The sequence below is a fragment of the Sapajus apella genome, unplaced genomic scaffold (genome assembly GCF_009761245.1).
Source record: "Sapajus apella isolate SASKATOON/1434 unplaced genomic scaffold, GSC_monkey_1.0 scaffold2, whole genome shotgun sequence".
NCBI classification, from domain to species: Eukaryota; Metazoa; Chordata; class Mammalia; order Primates; family Cebidae; genus Sapajus; species Sapajus apella.
The window spans coordinates 83800883-83824944 of NW_022436942.1; the positions used below are offsets into that span (position 1 = coordinate 83800883).

The following is a 24062-nucleotide window of genomic DNA, read 5'->3' on the forward strand; positions in this document are numbered from 1 at the left end:
AGTGTTTAGTCTTTAAAAAAATGTATTTTGTGTGTGTATGTGGTGGGAGCATGAGTGGGCATGGGGTTGGCATCTATATTCATTAGAGATATTGGCCTGTAGTTTTCCTGTGATGTCTTTGCTTTTTTTTTTTTTTTCTTAATTAGGATAATACTGGCCTCATAGAATCAGCTGAGAACTATTTCTTCTTCTAACTTTTTGAAGAATTTCTAAAAATTAATGTTACTCTTCCTTTAAGCTTTTGTCAGATTTTATTAATGAAGCCATCTGGTCCTAAGCTTTTCTTTGTGTGAAGTTTTTAAAAATTATTATTAGTTCAATCTCTTTATCAGTTATAGATATTGAAATTTCAATTTCCTCTTGAGCCAGGTGTGGTAGCTTTCGTCTTTTTATGAATTTGCTCTTTTCATCTAGGTCATCTAGTTTTTGGCATATGTTGTAGTATTCTTTTATAATTGTTTTTTTCCTGTAAGACTGAGCCCATTTTTAATTCCTTATTTTAGAAATCGGAGTCTCCTCCATACTGCTCCACTCATCTGTCTGGGTAAAGTTTTGTCAGTTTTAAAATTTTTCCAAATAACTTACTTTTGGTTTCATTGCATTGATTTTCTGCATTATATGCCAGTGATTATCTTGTATTAATATATAAATATTATGAAATATATCTAATATTATTTAATGTAACATTATTTAATAATAACCAATTTCTAACATAATGTGATATAATATTTATATTATTATTACATCTATACTTATCATTTTTTCTACTCTATTATTATTGTCTTCCTTGTGCTTGTTTTAGGTTTAGTTTGCTTTTTTTTCTCTAGTTCTCTATGATAGAAGGCTAAGTTGTTAATTTGAGATATTTTCATTCTCCCACATAGGCATTTACAGCTATAAATGTTCCTCTAAATACTACTTTTAATGCATTCCATAAGTTTTGACATGTTGTGTTTTCATTTTTACTTATGTCATGGTATTTTCTGATTCTCTTGTGATTTCTTTTTTGAAACAATGGTTGTTTAAAAGAGGATTGTTTAATTTCCAAATGTTTATAGATATTCTGCATTTCCACCTTATCCTTTTCTAATTTCATTCTATTGATATCAGAGAATTTACTTTGTCTGATTTCAATCCTTTCAAACTTGTTGAGACTTGTTTAATGGCCTGACCTGTGGTATGTCCTAGAGAATGCTCCATGTAAATGCAGTAACAATGTGTATTCTCCTGTTTCTGGGTTCTGTTAAGTCTTATATCTTTATTGTATTGTTAAAGTCTTCCTTTTCCTTGTTGATCTTATGACTAGTTGTTAATTATTAAAGGTGGAATACTGAAGTCTCTAACTCTTATTGTTGAATATTTAATTTCTTCCTTTAATTGTGTCTGTTTTGGCCTCATGTGTTTTGGGGCTCTGTTATTCGGTGCATCTGTTTTATAATTGTTATATTTTCTTTTTTTTTTTTTTTTACATTTATGGTGTTGATTTATTACTCAAAGATTTGGACAGGAGATGGAAATAAAACATTTTGTATCTTTTTTTTTAATCCATGCATGAGAAAGGAGCCAAGTGTCAGTTTCCAATGAGGGGAATGTTTTCATGGAGGTGCTGTAAGGTTAATTCTGCCCACTTCATTTCTTGTTCTTTGGCATGTTCTGGGTGCCAACATTGCCTTGTTCAGGTTTAGGAAGCTCATTCAGTGGAGTTGCAACATCCTCCTAAGGCAGCCTCTCTTCTCAACATGCATTGTCAATCAAATCCAAGGTCCTTCCTTTGCTTTGTACTTCACTGTTCATTTTCCTGGAGCTTTAACCTTGTCAGATGGGCACCTGCTCCACCCCTGCACCAAGTTCCTCTGAACCATACCCTCACCATCACATGACTCACACACTCTTCTCCCACATCCCTGCATGTAGGTGAACTCATTTGTTCACATGGAGGGAAAGTCTGGAGAAAACCTTGTATCTTTTTTTTTTTTTGGAGGCAGAGTCTCGCTCTGTCACCCAGGCTGGAGTGCAGTGGTGCTACCTCGGCTCACTGCAACCTCGCCCTCCTGGGTTCAAGCGATTCTTCTGCCTCAGCCTCCCAAAGTAGCTGGTACTACAGGTGTGTGCCACCATACCTGGCTAATTTTTGTGTTTTTTAATAGAGATGGGTTTCACCATATTGGCCAGGCTGGTCTTCAACTCCTGACCTCAAATGATCCACCAGTCTTGGGTTGGGATTCCTCCCATAGTGTTGGGGTTACAGGCATGAGCCACTGTGTCTGGCCTGAAGATTTTTTTTTTTTTTTTTTTCCCATTTATTTATTTTATTGCATTTTAGGTTTTGGGGTACATGTGAAGAACATGCAAAATTGTTGCATAGGTACACACATGGCAGTGTGATTTGCGGCCTTCCTCCCCATCACCTACATCTGACATTTCTCCCCTTGCTATCTCTCTCCAGCTCCCCACCCCCCACCATCCCTCCCCTATTTCCCCCCAACTGACCCCAGTGTGTAGTGCTCCCCTCCCTGTGTCCATGTGTTCTCATTGTTCAACACCCGCCTATGAGTGAGAACATGCAGTGTTTGATCTTCTGCTCTTCTGTCAGTTTGCTGAGAATGATGGTTTCCAGGTTCATCCATGTCCCTACAAAGGACCCAAACTCATCGTTTTTGATGGCTGCATAATATTCCATGGTGTATATGTGCCACATTTTCCCTGTCCAGTCTATCGTCAATGGGCATTTGAGTTGGTTCCAGGACTTTGTTATTGTAAACAGTGCTGCAATGAACATTCATGTGCACGTGTCCTTATAGTAGAATGATTTGTAATCCTTTGGATATATACCCAGTAATGGGATTGCTGGGTCAAATGAAATTTCTATTTCTAGGTCCTTCAGGAATCGCCATACTGTCTTCCACAATGGTTGAACTAATTTACACTCCCACCAACAGTGTAAAAGTGTTCCTATTTCTCCACATCCTCTCCAGCATCTGTTGTCTCCAGATTTTTTAATGATCGCCACTCTAACTGGCGTGAGATGGTATCTCAATGTTGTTTTGATTTGCATTTCTCTGATGACCAGTGATGATGAGCATTTTTTCATATGTTTGTTGGTCTCATGTATATCTTCTTTTGTAAAGTGTCTGTTCATATCCTTTGCCCACTTTTGAATGGACTTGTTAGTTTTTTTCTTGTAAATCTGTTTTAGTTCTTTGTAAATTCTGGATATCAGCCCTTTGTCAGATGGGTAATCTGCAAAAATTTTTTCCCATTCTGTTGGTTGCCGATTCACTCTAATGACTGTTTCTTTTGCTGTGCAGAAGCTGTGGAGTTTGATTAGGTCCCATTTGTCTATTTTGGCTTTTGTTGTCAATGCTTTTGGTGTTTTGGTCATGAAATCCTTGCCTACACCTATGTCCTGAATGGTTTTGCCTAGATTTTCTTCTAGGGTTTTTATGGTGTTAGGTCTTATGTTTAAGTCTTTAATCCATCTGGAGTTAATTTTAGTGTAAGGTGTCAGGAAGGGGTCCAGTTTCTGCTTTCTACACATGGCTAGCCAGCTTTCCCAACACCATTTATTAAACAGGGAATCCTTTCCCCATTGCTTGTTTTTGTCTGGTTTGTCAAAGATCAGATGGTTGTAGATATGTTGTGTTGCCTCTGAGACCTCTGTTCTGTTCCATTGGTCTATATCTCTGTTTTGGTACCAGTACCATGCTTTTTTGAGTACTGTAGCCTTGTAGTATAGTTTGAAGTCCGGTAGTGTGATGCCCCCTGCTTTGTTCTTTTTGCTTAGAATTGACTTGGCTATGCGGGCTCTCTTTTGGTTCCATATGAAGTTTAAGGTGTTTTTTTCCAGTTCTGCGAGGAAGGTCATTGGTAGCTTGATGGGAATAGCATTGAATCTGTAAATTACTTTGGGCAGTATGGCCATTTTCACGATATTGATTCTTCCTAACCATGAACATGGAATGTTTCTCCACCTGTTTGTGTCCTCTCTTATTTCATTGAGCAGTGGCTTGTAGTTCTCCTTGAAGATGTCCTTTACATTCCTTGTTAGTTGTATTCCTAGGTATTTTATTCTCTTTGTGGCAATTGTGAATGGAAGTTTGTTCTTGATTTGGCTCTCTTTAAGTCTGTTATTGGTGTATAGGAATGCATGTGATTTTTGCACATTGATTTTGTATCCTGAGACTTTGCTGAACTTGTTTATCAGTTTCAGGAGGTTTGGGGCTGAGACGATGGGGTCTTCTAGATATACAATCATGTCGCCTGCAAATAGAGACAATTTGACTTCCTCCTTTCCTAGTTGAATGCCCTTTATTTCTTTTTCTTGCCTGATTGCTCTGGCTAGAACTTCTAATACTATATTAAATAGCAGGGTGAGAGAGGGCATCCTTGTCTGGTGCCACATTTCAAGGGGAATGCTTCCAGTTTTTGCCCATTCAGTATGATATTGGCTGTTGGTTTGTCATAAATAGCTTTTATTATTTTGAGATACGTTCCATCAATACCTAGCTTATTGAGGGTTTTTAGCATAAAGGGCTGTTGAATTTTGTCAAAGGCCTTCTCTGCATCAATTGAGGTAATCATGTGGTTTTTGTCTTTGGTTCTATTTATGTGGTGAATTACGTTTATAGACTTGCGTATGTTGAACCAGCCTTGCATCCCCAGGATGAAGCCTACTTGATCATGGTGGATAAGCTTTTTGATGTGCTGTTGCAATCGGCTTGTCAGTATTTTATTGAAGATTTTTGCAACTATGTTCATCATGGATATTGACCTGAAGTTTTCTTTTCTTGTTGGGTCTTTGCCGCGTTTTGGAATCAGTATGCTGTTGGTGACATAAAATGATTTGAAAGAATTCCCTCTTTTTGTATTGTTTGGAATAGTTTCAGAAGGAATGGTACCAGCTCCTCTTTGTATGTCTGGTAGAATTCAGCTGTGAACCCATCTGGACCTGGGCTTTTTTTGGGTGGTAAGCTCTTAATTGCTGCCTCAACTTCAGACCTTGTTATGGGTCTGTTCAGGGTTTCGGCTTCTTCCTGGTTTAGGATTGGGAGGAGGCAAGTGTCCAGGAATTTATCCATTTCTTCCAGGTTTATTAGTTTGTGTGCATAGAGTTGTTTGTAATAATCTCTGATGATGGTTTGAATTTCTGTGGAGTCTGTGGTGATATCCCCTTTATCATTTTTTATTGCATCAATTTGGTTATTCTCTCTTTTCTTTTTTAGTAATCTGGCTAGTGGTCTGTCTATTTTGTTGATCTTTTCAAAAAACCAGCTCCTGGATTTATTGATTTTTTTGAAGGGTTTTTTGTGTCTCTATCTCCTTCAGTTCTGTTCTGATCTTAGCTATTTCTTGCCTTCTGCTAGACTTTGAGTTTTTTTGATCTTGCTCCTCTAGCTCTTTCAGTTTTGACGATAGGGTGTCAATTTTTGATCTCTCCTTGCTTCTCATGTGGGCACTTATTGCTATATATTTTCCTCTAGAGACTGCTTTAAATGTGTCCCAGAGATTCTGGTATGTTGTGTCTTTATTCTCGTTGGTTTCAAAGAACATCTTTATTTCTGTCTTTATTTCATTGTTTATCCAGTCAACATTCAAGAGCAAGTTGTTCAGTTTCCATGAAGCTGTGTGGTTCTGGGTTAGTTTTTGAATTCTGAGTTCTAACTTGATTGCACTGTGGTCTGAGAGACTGTTTGTTACGATTTCTGTTCTTTTGCATTTGCTGAGGAGTGATTTACTCCCAATTTTGTGGTCAATTTTAGAGTAGGTGTGTTGTGGTGCTGAGAAGAATGTATATTCTGTGGATTTGGGGTGGAGAGTTCTGTAAATGTCTATTAGGTTTGCTTGGTCCAGGTCTGAGTTCAAGTCCTGGATATCCTTGTTAATTTTCTGTCTGGTTGATCTGTCTAATGTTGACAATGGGGTGTTAAAGTCTCCCACTATTATTGTGTGGGAGTCTAAGTCTCTTTGTAAGTCATTAAGAACTTGCCTTATGTATCTGGGTGCTCCTGTATTGGGTGCATATATATTTAGGATCGTTAGCTCTTCTTGTTGCATTGATCCTTTTACCATTATGTAATGTCCCTCTTTGTCTCTTATGATCTTTGTTGCTTTAAAGTCTAATTTATCAGAGATGAGAATTGCAACTCCTGCTTTTTTTTGCTCTCCATTTGCTTGGTAAATCTTCCTCCATCCCTTTATTTTGAGCCTTTGTGTATCCTTGCATGTGAGATGGGTTTCCTGGATACAGCACACCAATGGGTTTTGGCTTTTTATCCAATTTGCCAGTCTGTGTCTTTTGATTGGGGCATTTAGTCCATTTACATTTAGGGTTAATGTTGTTATGTGTGAATTTGATACTGCCATTTTGGTGCTAGCTGGCTGTTTTGCCCTTTAGTTGAGCTGGTACTTGTTGTTCCTTTATATGTGTAGAGCCTCTTTCAGGAGCTCTTGTAGAGCTGGCCTGGTGGTGACGAAATCTCTGAGTACTTGCATGTTCACAAAGGATTTTATTTTTCCTTCACTTATGAAGCTTAGTTTGGCTGGATAGGAGATTCTGGGTTGAAAGTTCTTTTCTTTAAGGATGTTGAATATTGGCCCCCACTCTCTTCTGGCTTGTAGGGTTTCTGCTGAGAGATCTGCTGTGAGTCTGATGTGCTTCCCTTTATGGGTAACCCAAGCTTTCTCTCTGGCTGCCCTTAGTATTTTCTCCTTCATTTCAACCCTGGTGAATCTGACGATTATGTGCCTTGGGGTTACTCTTCTTGAGGAATACCTTTGTGGTGCTCTCTGTATTTCCTGGACTTGAATGTTTGCCTGCCTTGCTAGGTTGGGGAAGTTTTCCTGGATAATATCCTGAAGAGTATTTTCCAGCTTGGATTCATTCTCTTCGTCGCATTCGGGCATGCCTATCAAACGTAGATTAGGTCTTTTCACATAGTCCCACATTTCTTGGAGACTTTGTTCATTCCTTTTTACCCTTTTTTCTCCAGTCTTGCCTTCCCGTTTTATTTCATTGAGTTGATCTTCTACCTCTGATATCCTTTCTTCTGCTTGGTCAATTCAGCTGTTGATACTTGTGCGTGCTTCACGAAGTTCTCGTGTTGCGTTTTTCAGCTCCATCAATTCACTTATATTCCTTTCTATTTTGTCCATTCTCGTTAGCATTTCATCAAATCTTTTTTCAAGGTTCTTAGTTTCTTTGCATTTGGTTAGAACATGTTCTTTAAGTTCACAGAAGTTTCTTACTACCCACCTTCTGAAGTCTGATTCTGTCATTTCATCACACTCATTCTCCCTCCAACCTTGTTCCCTTGCTGGTGAGGAGTCGTGATCCCTTGTAGGAGGAGAGGTGTTCTGGTTTCGGGTGTTTTCATCCTTTTTGCGCCGGTTTCTTCCCATCTTTAAGGATTTATCCACCTGTCGACTTTGTAGTTGCTGGCTTTCAGATTGGGTCTCAAATCTTTGATTGACATTCTGTTTGTTGATGATGAGGTTATTTCTGTTTCTTGGTTTTCCTTCTGACAGTCTGGCCCCTATGCTGTAGGTCTGCTGAGGTTCACTCCAGGCCCTGCTTGCCTGGGGTTCACCTGCAGCAGCTGCTGAACAGTAAAGGTTGTTACCAGTTTTCTTCTTCTGCTATCTTTGTCCCAGAAGGATACCCGCCTAGTGTCAATCTGATCTCTCTTTTATGAGGTGTCTTTTTGGATATATAGGGGTCAGGGAGCTGCTTGAGGAGACGGTCTCTTCTTTATAGGAGCTCAAATGGTGAGCTGTGAGCTCTGTTGTTTTTCATTCAGAGCTGCTGGGCAGGTACGTTTAGGTCTGCTGCAGCAGAACTCATAAACTGCTTTTTGTTCCCACATGCTCTGTCCCTGGGATTTAGGGCTTTATTTATGAGTTTTCGTTATGCTGCCACCTTATTTTTTTTTTTCCTTCAGACCTGCCCTGCCCAGCAAGGAGGCAGCCTAGTCACTGTCGGCCTATAGAGGCTTTGCTGAGCTGCTGTGGGCTCCGCCCCGCTGCCGAGTGAACTTCCCTGCCGTCCTGTTTATATGGGTGTCGTTAGAACTGCTTTGGGGATGGTGGCCTGCCTTTGTTGAGGCAGAGTCTCTCTGCTGTGGCGGGTTGCCTTGGCAACGGCGGGCTGCCTCAGGATTGGCCGACTACCTCTGTCCCGGCGGGCTGCCTCGGTAATGGCGGATGCCCCTCCCCCACAGAGCTGGACCATCCCGAGTTCAGCTGCGCTTGCTGTGAAAGTCTCAATCCAGAGTTTCTGGTTGCTGTTCTTTTGTGGGGGTGGGACCAGCCGAGCCTGATCGCCTGGCTCCCTGCCTAAGAGCCTTTTTTAAGTTGGTGTTCCAGTCGCCTGTTGAAGAGCCGCCGGGGTCTGGTTGTTTTCCCCTGTGGCCACTCACTGTGCTGGCTTAAACAGCGGCACTGAGGTTTGTAGCAATTTTTTTTTTTTTTTTTTTTTGCCCTGGAATCTACTGTCTTGGTTCTCTGCTCAGTCCCCTTTTTAAACAGATGAATGGGTGACTTCCCATGGCTCCAATCGCCAGCCAAAAGGGCCCCCGGACTGGTGTATTTTGTACGGAGAACCGCTGCTCGGGGGCGCCAACAAATCAGCTGCACGGGGCAAAGCAGCGGCGCCGGCCCGCACAGCTGCGCTGGCCGAAACAGCCGCGCTGGCCAAAACAGCCGCGCTGGCAACCGTGGAGCTCCTCTGCCTGGGAATTTCCTAGTCTGTGGGCAATAAAAATGCGGCGTCCACTCACCCTCTGCGCTTTCACTGGGAGCTGCAATCCTGAGCTGTTCCTAAACGGCCATCTTGGATCCTCCCCCAATTGTTATATTTTCTTGTGGATTGACTCAGTTTATACAACAATCATCTTTGTCTCTGTTTTTGTTGTAAAAATTGCATCTTTCTGCAAGATGGGTGTCCATGAACAAACATCTATAATTATTCCTTTATGCCATTCTCCTTTAAATAAGATAGAAGAAATGTAATGTCACAAACAAAAATATGTTTGTACTGTGTTTTACATTTATCAATGTAGTTACATTTACTGGTTCTCTCTATATCTTCATGTGTAATTGATTTACTCTCTGGTGTCCCTTCATTTGGGCCTAGAGGACTTCTTTTGGTATTTCTTGTAAGGTGAGTCTGTTAGTGAAGAAGTCTCTCACTTTCTGTTTCTCTTGGTATGTGATAATTGCTTCATTTTATTTTGAAAGACATGTTTTCTGGATATAAAATTCTTGGTTGAGAGTCTTTTCTCTTTCACCACATTGAATGTGTCATCCTTTTTGTCTTTATAGTTTCTGATAATACAACAGGTCTTAGTTTTATTGATGATTGCTTGTATATAATGAGGCATTTTTGTCTTGCTGTTTTCAATATTATATGTTTGTTTTCAGTATTTGACAGTTTGAGTATGATGTAACTAGGTGTGGATCTCTCTCAGTTTATTCTATTTTGAGTTTGCGGAACTCCTGGATATGCAGATTAATGTTTAAAATAAAATCTTGGACACATTTGCCATTAATTCTTCAAATAGCCTTTCTTCCTTTTCCTCTGTCTCCTTTTTTCTGGGATTGCAATTGTGCTTATGCTGGTATGCTTGATGGCATTGCAGAAATCTCTGATGCTGTATTTATATTATTTTTGTTTATTCTATTTTCTTTATACTCCTCACATTTTAATTTTAATTAACCTATCTTTATGTTCACTGTTCACTGATTCCTTTTTCTGTCTGCTCAAATCTGCTGTTGAACCCCGTGAGTGAATTTTCCATTTCAGTTATTGTACTTTTCAACTTTAGAATTTCTAACTGGTTATTTAAGAAAATACTTTATGGTGGGATCCAAGATGGCTGAATAGGAACAGCTCCAGAGTGCAGTTCCCAGCAAGAACAATACAGAGGGTGAGTGCCCGCCATATTTCCAAACAAAATTTCACTGCCTACAGACCAGGAGATTCCTGGGCCGAAAAGCACCACGAGTTTTCAGTGTGGCGGTTTCAGCTGTGCTGGGTTGGCACACAGAAACTCACACAAATCTGGGTGGCTGTTTCAATTGGCACCTGGAATGCTGGGGAGACAGAGCTGCTCATTCAACTGAAAGGGAAGGGGCAGAGACAGGGAGCCAGGCAATCTGGCTTGGAGGGTACCACCACCACAAAACAAGCAATCGGAAATGCTCTGCATTGAGAGTTTTGCAGCAAGCACAGCTGGACTCAAGACAGTCCAGCTCAGTTGGGGGAAAGGTGACCACCACTACCGAGGCATTCCACCACTACTGAGGCAGTTCACACAGCAGCTGTACAGAGCCTGCAGCAGCTCAGCAATGCCTCTGCTAGCAGACTGTGACTAGACTACTCCGTGCAGGGCAGGGCATCTATGAAAAAAGGCAGCAGCACATCAGGAACTTATAAATAAAGCCAACCTTCCTAGGACAGAGCACCTGGGAAAAGAGGTGGTTATGAGTTCCACTGCAGCAGACTTAAAAGTACCTGCCCAGCATCTCTGCATGGAACAATGGATCTCCCAGCACAGTAGTTAAGCTCCTATAAGGGACAGACTGTCTCCTCAAGCAGCTCCTCAACCCTGATATACCCAAAGAGACACCTCCTAAAGGAGAGCTCAGGCTGACTTCTGGCAGGTACCCTTCTGGGATGAAGATAACATAAGAAGAAACTGGAAGCAACACTTAAAGTTCTGCAGGCCCTGTGGGTGATCCACAGGCAAGCAGGGTCTAGAGTGGACCTCCAGCAGTTCTGCAGCAGAGGGGCCTATTAGAAGGAAAACCAAGAAACAGAAAGAAATGACATCATCATCAACAAAAAAGGACATCTATTCAGAGACCCCATTCGAGAGTCACCAACTACAAAGACCACAGGTAGATAAAGCCACTAAGATGGGAAGAAACCAGCACTAAAAGGATGAAAACACCAAAAATCAGAATACCTCTCCTCCTCCAAAGGATCACAACTCCTCACCAGCTAGGGATCAAAGATGGATGGAGAATGAATCTGATTAATTGACAGAAACAGGCTTCAGAAGGTGGGAAATAACACTCTTCTTAGAACTAAAAGAACATGTCCTAACCCAATGCAAAGAAACTGAGAACCTAGAAAAAAGGTTAGATGAGATGCTAACTAGAATAAACAGCTTAGAGAAGAATATAAATGACTTGATGGAGCTGAAGAACACAGCACAGGAAGCATACATGAGTTTCAGTAGCCGAATTGACCAAGCAGAAGAAAGGATATCAGGGATTGAAGATCAACTCAGTGAAATAAAATGAGAAGACAAAAATAGAGAAAAAAGAGTGACAAGAAATGAATAAAGCCTCCAAGAAATGTGGGATTATATGAAAAGATCTAATCTACATTTGATAGGTGTGCCTGAATGTGACGGAGAGAATGAATCCAAGCTGGAAAACACTCTTCAGGATATTATCCAGAAGAACTTCCCCAACCTAGCAAGCCAGGCCACTATTCAAGTCCAGGAAATACAGAGAACACCACAAAGATATTGCTCAAGAAGAACAATGCCAAGATATATACTCATCAGATTCACCAGCATTGAAATGAAGGAAGAAATGCTAAGGGCAGCCAGAGAGAAAGGTCAGGTTACCTACAAAGGGAAGTCCATCAGACTCACATTGGGTCCCTTGGCAGAAACTGTACAAGCCAGAAGAGAGTGGGGCCAATATTCAACATCCTTAAAGAAAAGAACATTTAACCTAGAATTTCATATCCAGCCAAACTAAGCTTCGTAAGTGAAGGAGAAAGAAAATCCTTTATGGACAAGCAATTGCTGAGAGATTTCATCACCACCAGGCCTGCTGAAAGAAGCACTAAACAAGGAAAGGAACAACCAGTACCAGCCACTCCAAAAATGTACCAAAGGGTAAAGACCATCGACACAATGAAAAAAATGCATCAACTAACTGGCAAAACATCCAGCTAGCATCAAAATGGCAGGATCAAATTAACACATAACAATATTAATCTTAAATGTAAATGGGTTAAATGCCCCAATCAAAAGACACAGACTGGCAAATTGGATAAAAAGTCAAGACCCATTGGTGTTCTGTATTCAGGAAACCCATCTGATGTGCAAGGACACACATAGGCTCAAAATAAAGGGATGGAGCAAGATTTATCAAGCAAATGGAGAGCAAAAAAGAAAAAAAAAAAAGCAGGAGTTGCAATCCTAATCTCTGACAAAACGGACTTTAAACCAACAAAGATCAAAAGAGACAAAGAAAGGCATTACATAATGGTAAAAGGATCAATGCATCAAGAAGAGCTAATGATCCTAAATATATACACACCCAATACAGGAGCACCCAGGTATATAAAGCAAGTTCTTAACAACTTACAAAGCGACTTAGACTCCCACACAATAATAGTGGGAGACTTTAACGCTCCACTGTCAATATTAGAGAGATCAATGAGACAGAAAATTAAGAATATCCAGAATTTGAACTCACATCTGGACCAAGGGAACCTAATAAACATCTACAGAAATCTCCACCCCAAATCCACAGAATCTACATTCTTCTCAGTACCACATTGCACCTACTCTAAAATTGACCACATAATTGGAAGTCAGTCACTCCTCAGCAAATGCAAAAGAACAGAAATCATAACAAACAGTCTCTCAGATCACAGAGCAATCAAATTAGAACTCAGAATTAGGAATTAACTGAGAACCACACAGCTTCATGGAAACTGAACAACTGGCTCCTGAATGTTGACTGGATAAATGATGAAATGAAGGCAGAAATAAAGATGTTCGTTGAAACCAGTGAGAATGAAGACACAATGTACCAGAATCTCTGGGACACATTTAAAGCAGTGTCCAGCAGGAAATTTATATCAGTAAATGCCCACATGAGAAGCAAGGAAAGATCTAAAATAGACACCCTATCGTGAAAATTGAAAGAGCTAGAAAAGCAAGATCAAAAAAACTGAAAATCTAGCAGAAGACAAGAAATATCTAAGATCAGAGCAGAACTGAAGGAGATGGAGACAAAAAACACATCAAAAAATCAATAAACTTTTTTGGTTTTTTGAAAAGATCAACAAAATAGACCACTAGCCAGATTAATAAAAAAGAAAAGGGAGAAGAATCAAATAGAAGCTATAAGAAACAATAAAGGGGATGTCACCACCGATTCCACAGAAATACGACCTATAATCAGAGGTTACTACAAACAACTTTATGCACATAAACCAGTAAACCTGGAAGAAATGGATAAATTCCTGGACGCTTGCACCCTCCCAAGCCTAAACCGGAAGAAGTTGAAACCTTGAATAGACCAATAAGGGCTGAAGTTGAGACAGCAATTAATAGCCTACCAACCAAAAAAGTCCAGGTCCAGACACGTTCACAGCTGAATTCTACCGGATGTACAAAGAGGAGCTGGTACCATTCCTTCTGAAACTATTCCAAACAATACAAAAAGAGGGAATCCTTCCCAAATCATTTTATGAGACCAACATCATCCTGATACCAAAACCCGGCAGAAACTCAACAACAACAACAAAAAACTTCAGGCCAGTATCCACGACGAATATAGGTGCAAAAATCTTCAATAAAATACTGGCAAACCGATTGCAACAGCACATCAAAAAGCTTATCCATCACAATCAAGTAGGCTTCATTCCAGGGATACAAGGCTGGTTCAACTTACGCAAGTCTGTAAATGTAATCCACCGCATAAACAGAACCAAAGACATAAACCACATGATTATCTCAATAGATGCAGAAAAGGCCTTCAAAAAAATTCAGCAGCCCTTTATGCTAAAAACTCTCAATAAACTAGGTATCAAAGGAACATATCTCAAAACAATAAAAGCTATTTACAGCAAACCTACAGCCAATATCATACTGAATGGGCAAAAACTGGAAGCATTCCCTTTGAAATCTGGCACTAGACAAGGATGCCCTCTCTCACCACTCCTATTCAATATAGTATTGAAAGTTCTAGCCAGAGCAGTCAAGAAAAAAAAAAAAAAAAGAGTATTCAATTAGGAAAGGAGGAAGTCAAATTGTCTCTATTTGCAGACGACATGATTTTATATTTAGAAGACCCCATCATCTTAGCCCCAGATCCCCTGAAACTGATAAGCAACTTCAGCAAAGTCTCAGGATACAAAATCAGTGTGCAGAAATCACAAGCATTTCTATACACCAATAACAGACTAACAGAGAGCCAAATCATGAGCAAACTCCCATTCACAATTGCTGCAAAGAGGATAAAATAACTGGGAATACAACTAACAAAGTATGTAAAGGACCTCTTCAAGGAGAACTACAAACCACTGCTCAAGGAAATAAGAGAGGACACAAACAGATGGAGAAACATTCCATGCTCATGGTTGGGAAGAATCAGTATTGTGAAAACGGCCATACTGCCCAAAGTAATTTATAGATTCAATGCTATCCCCATCAAGCTACCAACAATCTTCTTCACAGAACTGGAACAAACCACCTTAAGCTTCATATGGAACCAAAAGAGAGCCCACATAGCCAAGACAATCCTAAGCAAAAAGAACAAAGCCAGAGGCATCATGCTACCTGATTTCAAACTATACTACAAGGCTACCATAATCAAAACAGCGTGGTACTGATACCAAAACAGAGATATAGACCAATGGTACAGAAATGAGGCCCTGGAGGCAATGCCACACATCTACAACCATCTGATCTTTGACAAACCTGACAAAAACAAGCAATGGGGAAAGGATTCCCTGTTTAATAAATGGTGTTGGGAAAACTGGCTAGCAGTGTGCAGAAAGCAGAAACTGGACCCATTCCTGACCCCTTACACTAAAATTAACTCCAGATGGATTAAAGATCTAAACATAAGACCTAACACCATAAAAACCCCAGAAGAAAACCTAGGCAGTACCATTCAGGACATAGGCATAGGCAAGGACTTCATGTCTCAAACACCAAAAACATTGGCAACAAAAGCCAAAATAGACAATTGGGACCTACTTAAACTCCAGAGCTTCTGCACAGCAAAAGAAACAATCATTAGAGTGAACCTGCAACCAACAGAATGGGAAAAAATTTTTGCAATCTACCCATCTGACAAAGGGCTAATATCCAGAATCTACAAAGAACTAAAACAGATTTACAAGAAAAAAACAAACAAACCCATCCAAAAGTGGGCGAAGGATATGAACAGACACTTTTCAAAAGAAGACATATATGAGGCCAACAAACATATGAAAAAATGTTCATCATCACTGATTATTAGAGAAATGCAAATCAAAACCACATTGAGATACCACCTCACACCAGTTAGAATGGCGATCATTAAAAAATCTGGAGACAACAGATGCTGGAGAGGATGTGGAGAAATAGGAACATTTTTACACTGTTGGTGGGAGTGTAAACTAGTTCAACCATTGTGGAACACAGTGTGGTGATTCCTCAAGGACCTAGAAATAGAAATTCCATTTGACCCAGCGATCCCATTACTAGGTATATACCCAAAGGATTATAAATCATTCTATTATAAAGACACATGCACACATTATATGTTCATAGCAGCATTGTTTACAATAGCAAAAACCTGGAACCAACCCAAATGCCCATTGACAATAGACTAGACAAGGAAAATGTGGCACATATACACCATGGAATACTATGCCGTCATCAAAAATGATGAGTTTGTGTCCTTTTAGGGACATGGATGAATCTGGAAACCATTGTTCTCAGCAAACTGACACAAGAACAGAAAATCAAACACTGCATGTTCTCACTCATAGCAGGTGATGAACAATGAGAACACATGGACACCGGGAGGGGAGCATCACACACTGGGGTCTGTTGGGGGGGCAAGGGAGGGACAGTGGGGGTGGTGGGAAGGTCCGGGAGGGATAACATGGGGAGAAATGCCAGATGTAGGTAATGGGGGGATGGAGGCAGCAAACCACATTGCCATGTGTGTGCCTATGCAACAATCCTGCATGATCTGCACATGTACCCCAGAACCTAAAGTATAATTAAAAAAAAAAAAAGAAAATAACTTATATCTGTTAATATTATCTCTTTGGTGAGACAGCTTTCTCATACTTTCTTTTTTTTTTTTTTTCTAAGATGGAATCTCCCTCTATTGCCCAGGCTAGAGTTTTTGTTCAAAGCTGGAGGCTTAAAATGATATAATGTGGCAACTCTTGGAATCAGATACTCCTTCCCTCCCCCAAGTTTGTTTTTGTTGTTGTTTATTGTAGTAGTTGTTGATTGCTTAGTGACTTTTGCAAACTAATTTTGTAGAGTGGCACAATCTCAGCTCACTGCAATTTCTGCCTCCTGGGTTCAAGCAATTCTCCTGCCTCAGCCTCCCCAGTAGCTAGGATAACAGGCATGTACCACTGTGTCAGGCTGATTTTTTTTTAAAGTAAAGATGGGGTTACACCGTGTTGGCCAGGCTGGTCTCGAACTCCTGTCCTCCTGATCTGCCCACCTCAGCTTCCCAAAGTGCTGGGAATACAGGTGTGAGCCACTGTACCCAGCGTCTCATACTTTTAGTACTTTAGATGTGATTTTCTTTATTTCTTTGAATATATTCAAAATATCTAATTTAAAATAATTATCATCTATGTCCTAGAGAATGTTCCATGTAAATGCAGTAACAATGTGTATTCTGCTGTTGCTGAGTACTGTGTTCTATAGATGTTTGTTAGATCTTATTTCTTTATAGTATTGTTAAAGTCTTCCTTTTCCTTATTGATCTTATGACTAGTTGTTCCATTAATTACCAAAAGTAGAATATTGAAGTCTCTGTCTCTTATTGTTGAATTTTTAATTTCTTCCTCCAATTGTATCTGTTTTGGCCTCATGTGTTTTGGGGCTCTGTTTTTAGATGTATCTGTTTTATAATTGTTATATTTTCATGTGGATTGACTCATTTTATACAACATTCATCTTTGTTTTTGTCATAAAAATTACATCTTTCTACAAGATGTGTGTCATGAACAAACATCTATAATTATCGTCTAGTAGGTCCAACACCTTGGCTTTCTCATGGATAATTTGCTTTGTTTGCATTTTGTACTGTGTATGGACCATATTTTTTTGTTTTTGTTTTTGCATGTCTCATAAGTTTTTGTTCAAAGCTGGAGGCTTAAAATGATATAATGTGGCAACTCTTGGAATCAGATACTCCTTCCCTCCCCCAAGTTTGTTTTTGTTGTTGTTTATTGTAGTAGTTGTTGATTGCTTAGTGACTTTTGCAAACTAATTTTGTAGAGTCTATAAAGTCTCTGCTTGGTTAGCTTGGTGGTCAGCCAATGATTAGGCAGAGATTTCTTTAAATACCTGGCACCAGCCTTAGCTTTCACTTCCTGCTTTCACAGAGCCTCGAAATCAACTAGAGGTGAGAGCTTAGGTCTATTCTCTGGTCTTTCCGGTGGATGAGCACAGCTCTAGGCATGCACACAGCCCTAAGTATGATTATGATCTTGTAGATTCCCAGGAATATGCCATAGCCTTTCAAAGACACTACAGACATCTCATTCTTTATCTTTTCCTTTGAAGCTTTTTGATTAAATTGTTATCCACTGCCTCAGGCAGCTAAAAGTCAAACAGTTTCCTGGCAAGTATGTCTAGGGAAAGAGCTTTCTATGCTGGGTGAACTGAGAGTGAAGCCAAATACTGACAGCCTTGCAAGTGGGGTTTTTCTGGGAACCATTAGACAAGTCAATAAATAACAATTATTTTGGGATGAGATTTTGAAAGTTCTCCAGCCCTGATCTGCCCTCTCCATTGGCTTCTAGACTGCTGATTTTTACTGTCACTGTAGGCTGTTCTTTTTCCAAAGCTACTATAACACTAGAAAGTATGAGGTTTAAGCAGGTCAAGTTAAAATGCCTCAAAGTTCTCTGATTTTATCAAGAATCAGCCATTTTTTTTCTTGAATAAATGTTCTCCTGGTTGCCTACAAACCTTTGGTTTATTTCCAGAGTTATGAAAAAGTTATCTTGACATTGTTTGACAGTTTCCTCATTGCTTTTATGGAGAAGAGAATTTTCTGATGTTTTGACTGCCCTTTCACTGACATCACTCTAGCGTGCAACATTAATAGAAACACATAGTCATAAAGGGCTATAAATATTCTTAAAGCCATAAAACCTAGAACTCACACAAATAAGAGTAGAATAAAATACTTGCTTTTTGATAGCTTAGGAATTTTTAGCATCTCTGGGATCAGGGGACGATTGCAGTGTAACATTTACTGTGGTAAATTGTTTTCTCATTGGCTAGGTAGGTAGGAATTGCCTTCAGGAGTTTTGAGAGGCTGTTGATGGACACAAAATAAAAAAGGTACAAAATCTCAGCTACCCAGGAAAAATCTGAAGAAGGAAACATGGTGGCAAAGTTATGTGCAATACAATCATAAGTTTTCATCAGTTATGATTTATTATTATAAAAAATAAAGTCACCTTTCTTGAAACTCAGTTTGGGAAATATATTGTAATATCTTCTTTGAAGACTGTGAGCTTCTATAAGGTAGAGATTGATGTATAGACTTTTCCCTTTCCCTAGTGTCTAGGCTGCTACCTGTCTTCATGTGTCAAGAATTTTAGTTGCAACTGACAAAAAAACCCAACTCAAAGTAACTTCAGTAAAGCTGTTAATTTGGTATACCTAAATTTCCAATGATGACAGACTTCAGGTATAGTTGGATTCAGGAGCCTAGAAATCTTTCCTAGGAATATTTCTAGCTCCTACTCTTGTCTGATTTTTTTTTAGTTTGGGCTTCACATGAATCTGTCTTTGTGGGCAAAGGGCTGAAATACCTAGATTGACTGTATTTTGGTCATGTGCTCTTCTGTGAAGTCTGATTGGGTGTTCTGGGGTCATTGTTACCCAGGCCACATTCACTGATGGCAGGAGTTAGGTGATACAGAGAGGAAAAAAATGAAACATTGTTATTAAAGAGGAAGGAAGGAGGGATGCTCATTAGACAACATAGATGCCTGCCCACCACACACAAAAAATACCTGTATTGATTTTTTTCAACTGCATGATTGAGTTGAACTTAGCAGTTTGTTCTGGGACTAAGATACAAACTCTGTTCCTTGTATTCATGTGATTACTCCCACTTCCATATCATTACCCCACCTAGGTGAGTTCTCATCTCAACTTCCACAGTGCTTCCAGTCCTGTGTGCTTTCATGTAAATATATGTAAGTGTGCACAGAATTAAGCTCCCTCGTGAGAGGGGAGTACTCGGGAATATGGACTATAATTCTGTTCTTTTGGATTTATCTCTTTAGAATTTCATCCAGAAGAGAGGACAGATGTAAAAAACAAACAAACAAACTGAAGTTTTCACATTTCTTAAATTGGGTTGTTATTGTTTTTAAAAATTCATTACAAAGTTGATGTTTTCTGCTAAAAAGTAGCTATTATTTGCAGGTTTAATATCACTGAAAAATGAATCATCTATAAAATGGAAATAATATCTGTAACTATCTTGTTGATAAACTTGAATGAGGAATTAATGACACATAAAGCACATAGAACATTGCCTGTTCCATACGTCATAGCTAAGTTTGAGCAATTATTATTACTGTTATTAAAGGTTGACTCCATCTCTTAGTCTATGAAGACTTCACAGTGAGGTTTGGGATCGAGAGTGAGGGGCTGAATGTAGAACCCACTTAGTGCCTGAGCTGAGGTTAGGAACTGCAAGTGTGAGAGCAGTACTGAATAATGATCTCATTGGTACAGTCTGGGAGACACTGAAATAATTATCTGGTTGGTTCATTCTAGTGGAGCCAATTGTGGAATGCTTGGGGAACCCGCATTGCTGGGCTGTGTTGCCAGGTGTCTACCATCTTCTCTGGTTGACTCTCTTTCTCTTCAGGCAAGTACGAAGTAGCATCTCCCCCACAGGCCCCTTGTGAATCTATCGGTGGCCCTTTAATTCATTCATGGAACAAATACTGTAGAGAACTTACTGTAACAGCTGGCTTTATTGAGTTCTTGTTGCTCAGTATGTACCAGTTCTCTTCTAAGCTTTGTGCATTAATTGATTTATTACATTTTCATAAAGTCCCCATATAGTAGCTGTTTTTATTATCCCCATTTTCCAGATCAGGGAACCAGACACAGGGGAAGTACCCTGTGGTAGATGCTGTTGATAGGATGTAAACAGGTTCAACTGTGGTGAGGGACAGAAAGGAGCAGGAGAGAGAGGAAAAGATGACAAGGTTAGGTCATTCCATGTCAGCGAGTTTGGATTTTATCTTAAGAATAGCAGGACACTTTCAAAGAGTTTTAATCTAGGAGAGAAATGATCTGCATTATATTGAAACAAAAAGATAATCTTTGTTGTAAAGAGAATGGACACAGGGAAAACAATTGGGGAAGGTATTGTAGTGTCCAGTTGAGAGAAGATGGCTTGAGTGGGGAAGCTGGTAGTGGGGATGGCAAATATTTGACAGACTGAGATAAATTATGAATGCATATTAGAACCTATAGAACTCTGAGCGGATTGATCTTCAGAGGAAGTGAGAAACACATATATCAGCATTTAGAAATACCTGGGTTTGGAGGGAGATCTCTGGGGGTTCTGGAGGTGCTGGGGTGGTGGGTGCAGCAGTCAGCTCAGGCGTGCAGAGGCTTGTAATGTTCAATGAGTGCTCTTCTGCTGTTTCTGCTGTTGTCTTTCCAAATTTAAAATCACGATGAAGTCTCTTTTCACTGTGTTAATCAGAAAATAGGCAGTCACTTACTAAATGATCCTTCAGCCAAAATTTGAAAAATACAGAAAGGAACTCATGTGCTATGTGTGAGTCTGTGGGATGGAGGGTGGCAGGGGTGAAGTATGGGAGAGGGAGTGGAGGTCAGGGAGGGGGAGGATGACCCTGCGCCTGGGGACTGAGAAGACATTCCAACCAACCATCAGGTTTGATGATCTCCGCCCGGGAGGGGATGCCATCCAGTTGTTTAGAACCTTCCATTTTGTGTGAGCTTCTTGGCTTCCTCCCTTCAGACAACTGTCTAAATTGCAGAATGAGAATCAAGGCAGTAGGGAGCCTGGTGGCCACCCCGCTCTCCCTCGCTCCCATGGTGTGCGTGTTTGCTGATCTGAGCCCTCTCCTTTCCTGTTTAGGACACCGAGGTTTTGAACACTGCCATTCTCACCGGAAAGCCTGTTTCGGTTCCCGTCAAAGTCGTGGGTGTTCAGGAGGATGGTTCTGTGGTTGACGTGTCTGAGTCTGTGGAATGCAAGTCTGCTGACGAAGACGTCATTAAGGTAAGCTGTTATCTACAGCTGTCCTAAGTGTTCACAGCTTTTGTTGCCACTTCTTTTGTCTCCAAGGCCTTGTTCTGATTGAGCATCCCATGCTCTGAAGGGCTGGAGGCCAGAATGACCTCACAAAGGAGGAGACGGCTGACGGCAGAGACACCCTGGAATCAGCAGGTGGCTGCAGCAGGCGATGCTGCTTTCCTCTCCCTGGAAAGCGGAATACCATCTTCTCATTTTTTGCCAAGTCTCTGTGCCTAATAATATTATTTACTCAACATATTTTCTTTAAATGCCTTGCTTCTTTGGGGTAGCCAGTAAGTTCAGTAGATTAGAGTGTGGTGCTAATAAATGCATTACTTTTTCAAACTTAAAAACTAATTTAGCTTCATTATAAGACAACAAAGTCCTTGAGGTTGGTGTATTAAAATTTTTGTTAATATGCATTAAAATAAATGTTAAAATAAAAATAAGCTCACTCATGTGCCACCTAACTTAATTTGAATATAACCAGTGGGATAGTTTAGGAAATCTGGCTGTGGGACATTTCTGCTAGATTCTTCATTCAAATTAGCTATGTTTCTGACTCCAGATTCTTCTAGGAACGATGCTCTTTGAAGGAGTCCTTTTGAACCACCAAATTTAGTGTTTCTGCCTATTTTTTCTTAGCACATTGGTTGCCATTGCTTTTGCAGCAGAGACCTCAGGGAGAAAGGATTTGAATTTTTAGAATGATTGACCCTTTCTCCTTTAAATTGTTAAGAGAACCCCTAGGTCCAATCTATTCAGGTATTTTAGAAAAATACAATAACTCTGAGTTCTGAGTTCTGCCCTTCCTTATATTCTACTAGCTCCTGTTTACAGGTTTTAGGAAAAACTTGGTCCCAGTATTGAGAACTTTGTGGTAGATAGGAAAACCTTTAGGGGTTTCCCTGTGGTAGAAAAGGTCTGGGAGGTGTTGATTTCTTCTTGTTGTGACTTACAGGAGGCTGTATCTTAAGCCAGAGACAGTTTCAGAAATAAAGACTGATGTATTTGAGATGTCTAATTAACAAAGAAATTAATTCCTGGGAAACTCAAGCTTGGCATAGACTGTTTCCTGAGCTTGGAATGATAATTGTCCTTAGAGACGGAAGGTGGACTAGCTTAGAACCTGCACACATAGTCCTGCCTGGGTTTCCTAGTGGGCTTTGTATTCTGTGGGCAGGTTTGATTAAACGTATGTCCTTAACTATTCAGAGTTTAGAAAGATCTGAGCCAAGTCAGAGGAGATTATCTGTACCAATGAAAAAATACGGATGATGAAATGCTGTTGGTTGATTTTAACAATGCACAAGTTTTACACTATTTTTACTATTACCATGTCATTCCAGAAAGGAGACACTGATAAGAGATGGTATCTGTATACTTATGTCATCATGTGCTCAAACAAATGATTCAGTCTGTAGTTTCCTAAGCCTTTTGTTCTGATTGAGAACCTGGTGTGAAGCCCCGTGTGGCAGAATGCTCCTTCTCTTGCCCTGAAGAGCTCTACCCTAGAGGGGCAAGCCTAAGTTCATAGATACCATTATTGCCATATGCTTGTGCAATCCACACAAATGCACTAAACGTATCCTCTGCTCATCCTCATAGATGTTGTTTTGGAAGATAATACTTTTTTGCTCAATTTTCACCTGTGTAGCCTCAGGAGGATGGGCATTCTTCTAACAAATTTTTGCCCAGTCTTCAGAGGAACAAAGTGAAACCTGCAGATTACAAGCTCAGGGCTGTATTCACACTTTTTTAGGGGATTCCAGGACTGCTGCAAATTTTGGGGCTTGTGTCAATTGAGGGGATTCGATTAAATGGCTGTGATGCATTTATTATGGCTTCGATATCAATACTTGTCATAAATTTTACTATAATTCCAAGTTGGATAGAGTTGTCCATTCAAGTATGGACATGACCTTGGCATCATTCCAGGAACATCCCCAAATATGTGGCACATTCATTAGCACCCTTTGGAGAGATCCTCTTAGTCTGTGGAGTTGCCACAGTCACCCTTCAGAGTACAGAAAACATTGCATAATTTTTAGGGAGAATCTTGCAGGGTTCACCAAGGATCTATGTGCCTTGGAACCATAAATTAGATAAGGGGAAAATGTGAATTTAGGAAGTTGTAAATTGTGGTAATATCCAAACAAATTAACTTGTTTGGCCTGTGATTGTATGACTTTTGGGAGACAGATTCGGAGGACATACATGATTTTGAAAACCTGGAACCTTGGCCGAATCTGGCAAGATTAGAAGGGATAAATGTCAAATTTCAAGTTGATAACTACAGCAGTCTCTCCTTATCTATGGTTTCATTTAACCGTGGCAAACCACAGTCCAGAAACATTAAATGAAAATTTTCAGAAACAAACAATTCAAGTTTTAAATTGTACACTGTTCTGAGTATCATGATGAAATCTTGAGTCTTCTTGCTTCATCCCACCCAGGATGTAACTCATGCCTTTGTCTGGCATATCCGTGCTGTAGACACTGTCCACCTCTGAGTCATTTAGTATCCCCCTTGGTGATCAAATCGACTGTGACAGTATCACAGTGCTTGTGTTCAAGTAGCCCTTATGTTATTTATAAATGACCCCAAAGTACAAGAGGAATGATGCTGGCAATTCAGACAGGCCAATGAGAAGTCATAAAGTGCTTCTTTTAAGTGAAAAGGTGAGAGTTTTTGACTTGGTAAGGAAATAAAAAGTCATATGCTGAGGTTACTAAGATCTAGGATCAGACCG

General features: G+C 40.0%; 1 protein-coding gene and 1 pseudogene across 1 annotated transcript in view; one reads left to right on the plus strand and one right to left on the minus strand.

The window, feature by feature from the left end:
- TMEM132B (transmembrane protein 132B) overlaps nt 1-24062 on the plus strand; it is a 452449-nt gene that overhangs the window by 363454 nt on the left and 64933 nt on the right. Inside the window, exon 5 of the mRNA XM_032244022.1 lies at nt 21151-21294. Within this exon, the coding sequence (XP_032099913.1) occupies nt 21151-21294 (144 nt within the window). The remainder of the gene's footprint in view (nt 1-21150; nt 21295-24062) is intronic.
- LOC116527170 lies at nt 1543-1794 on the minus strand (annotated as a pseudogene).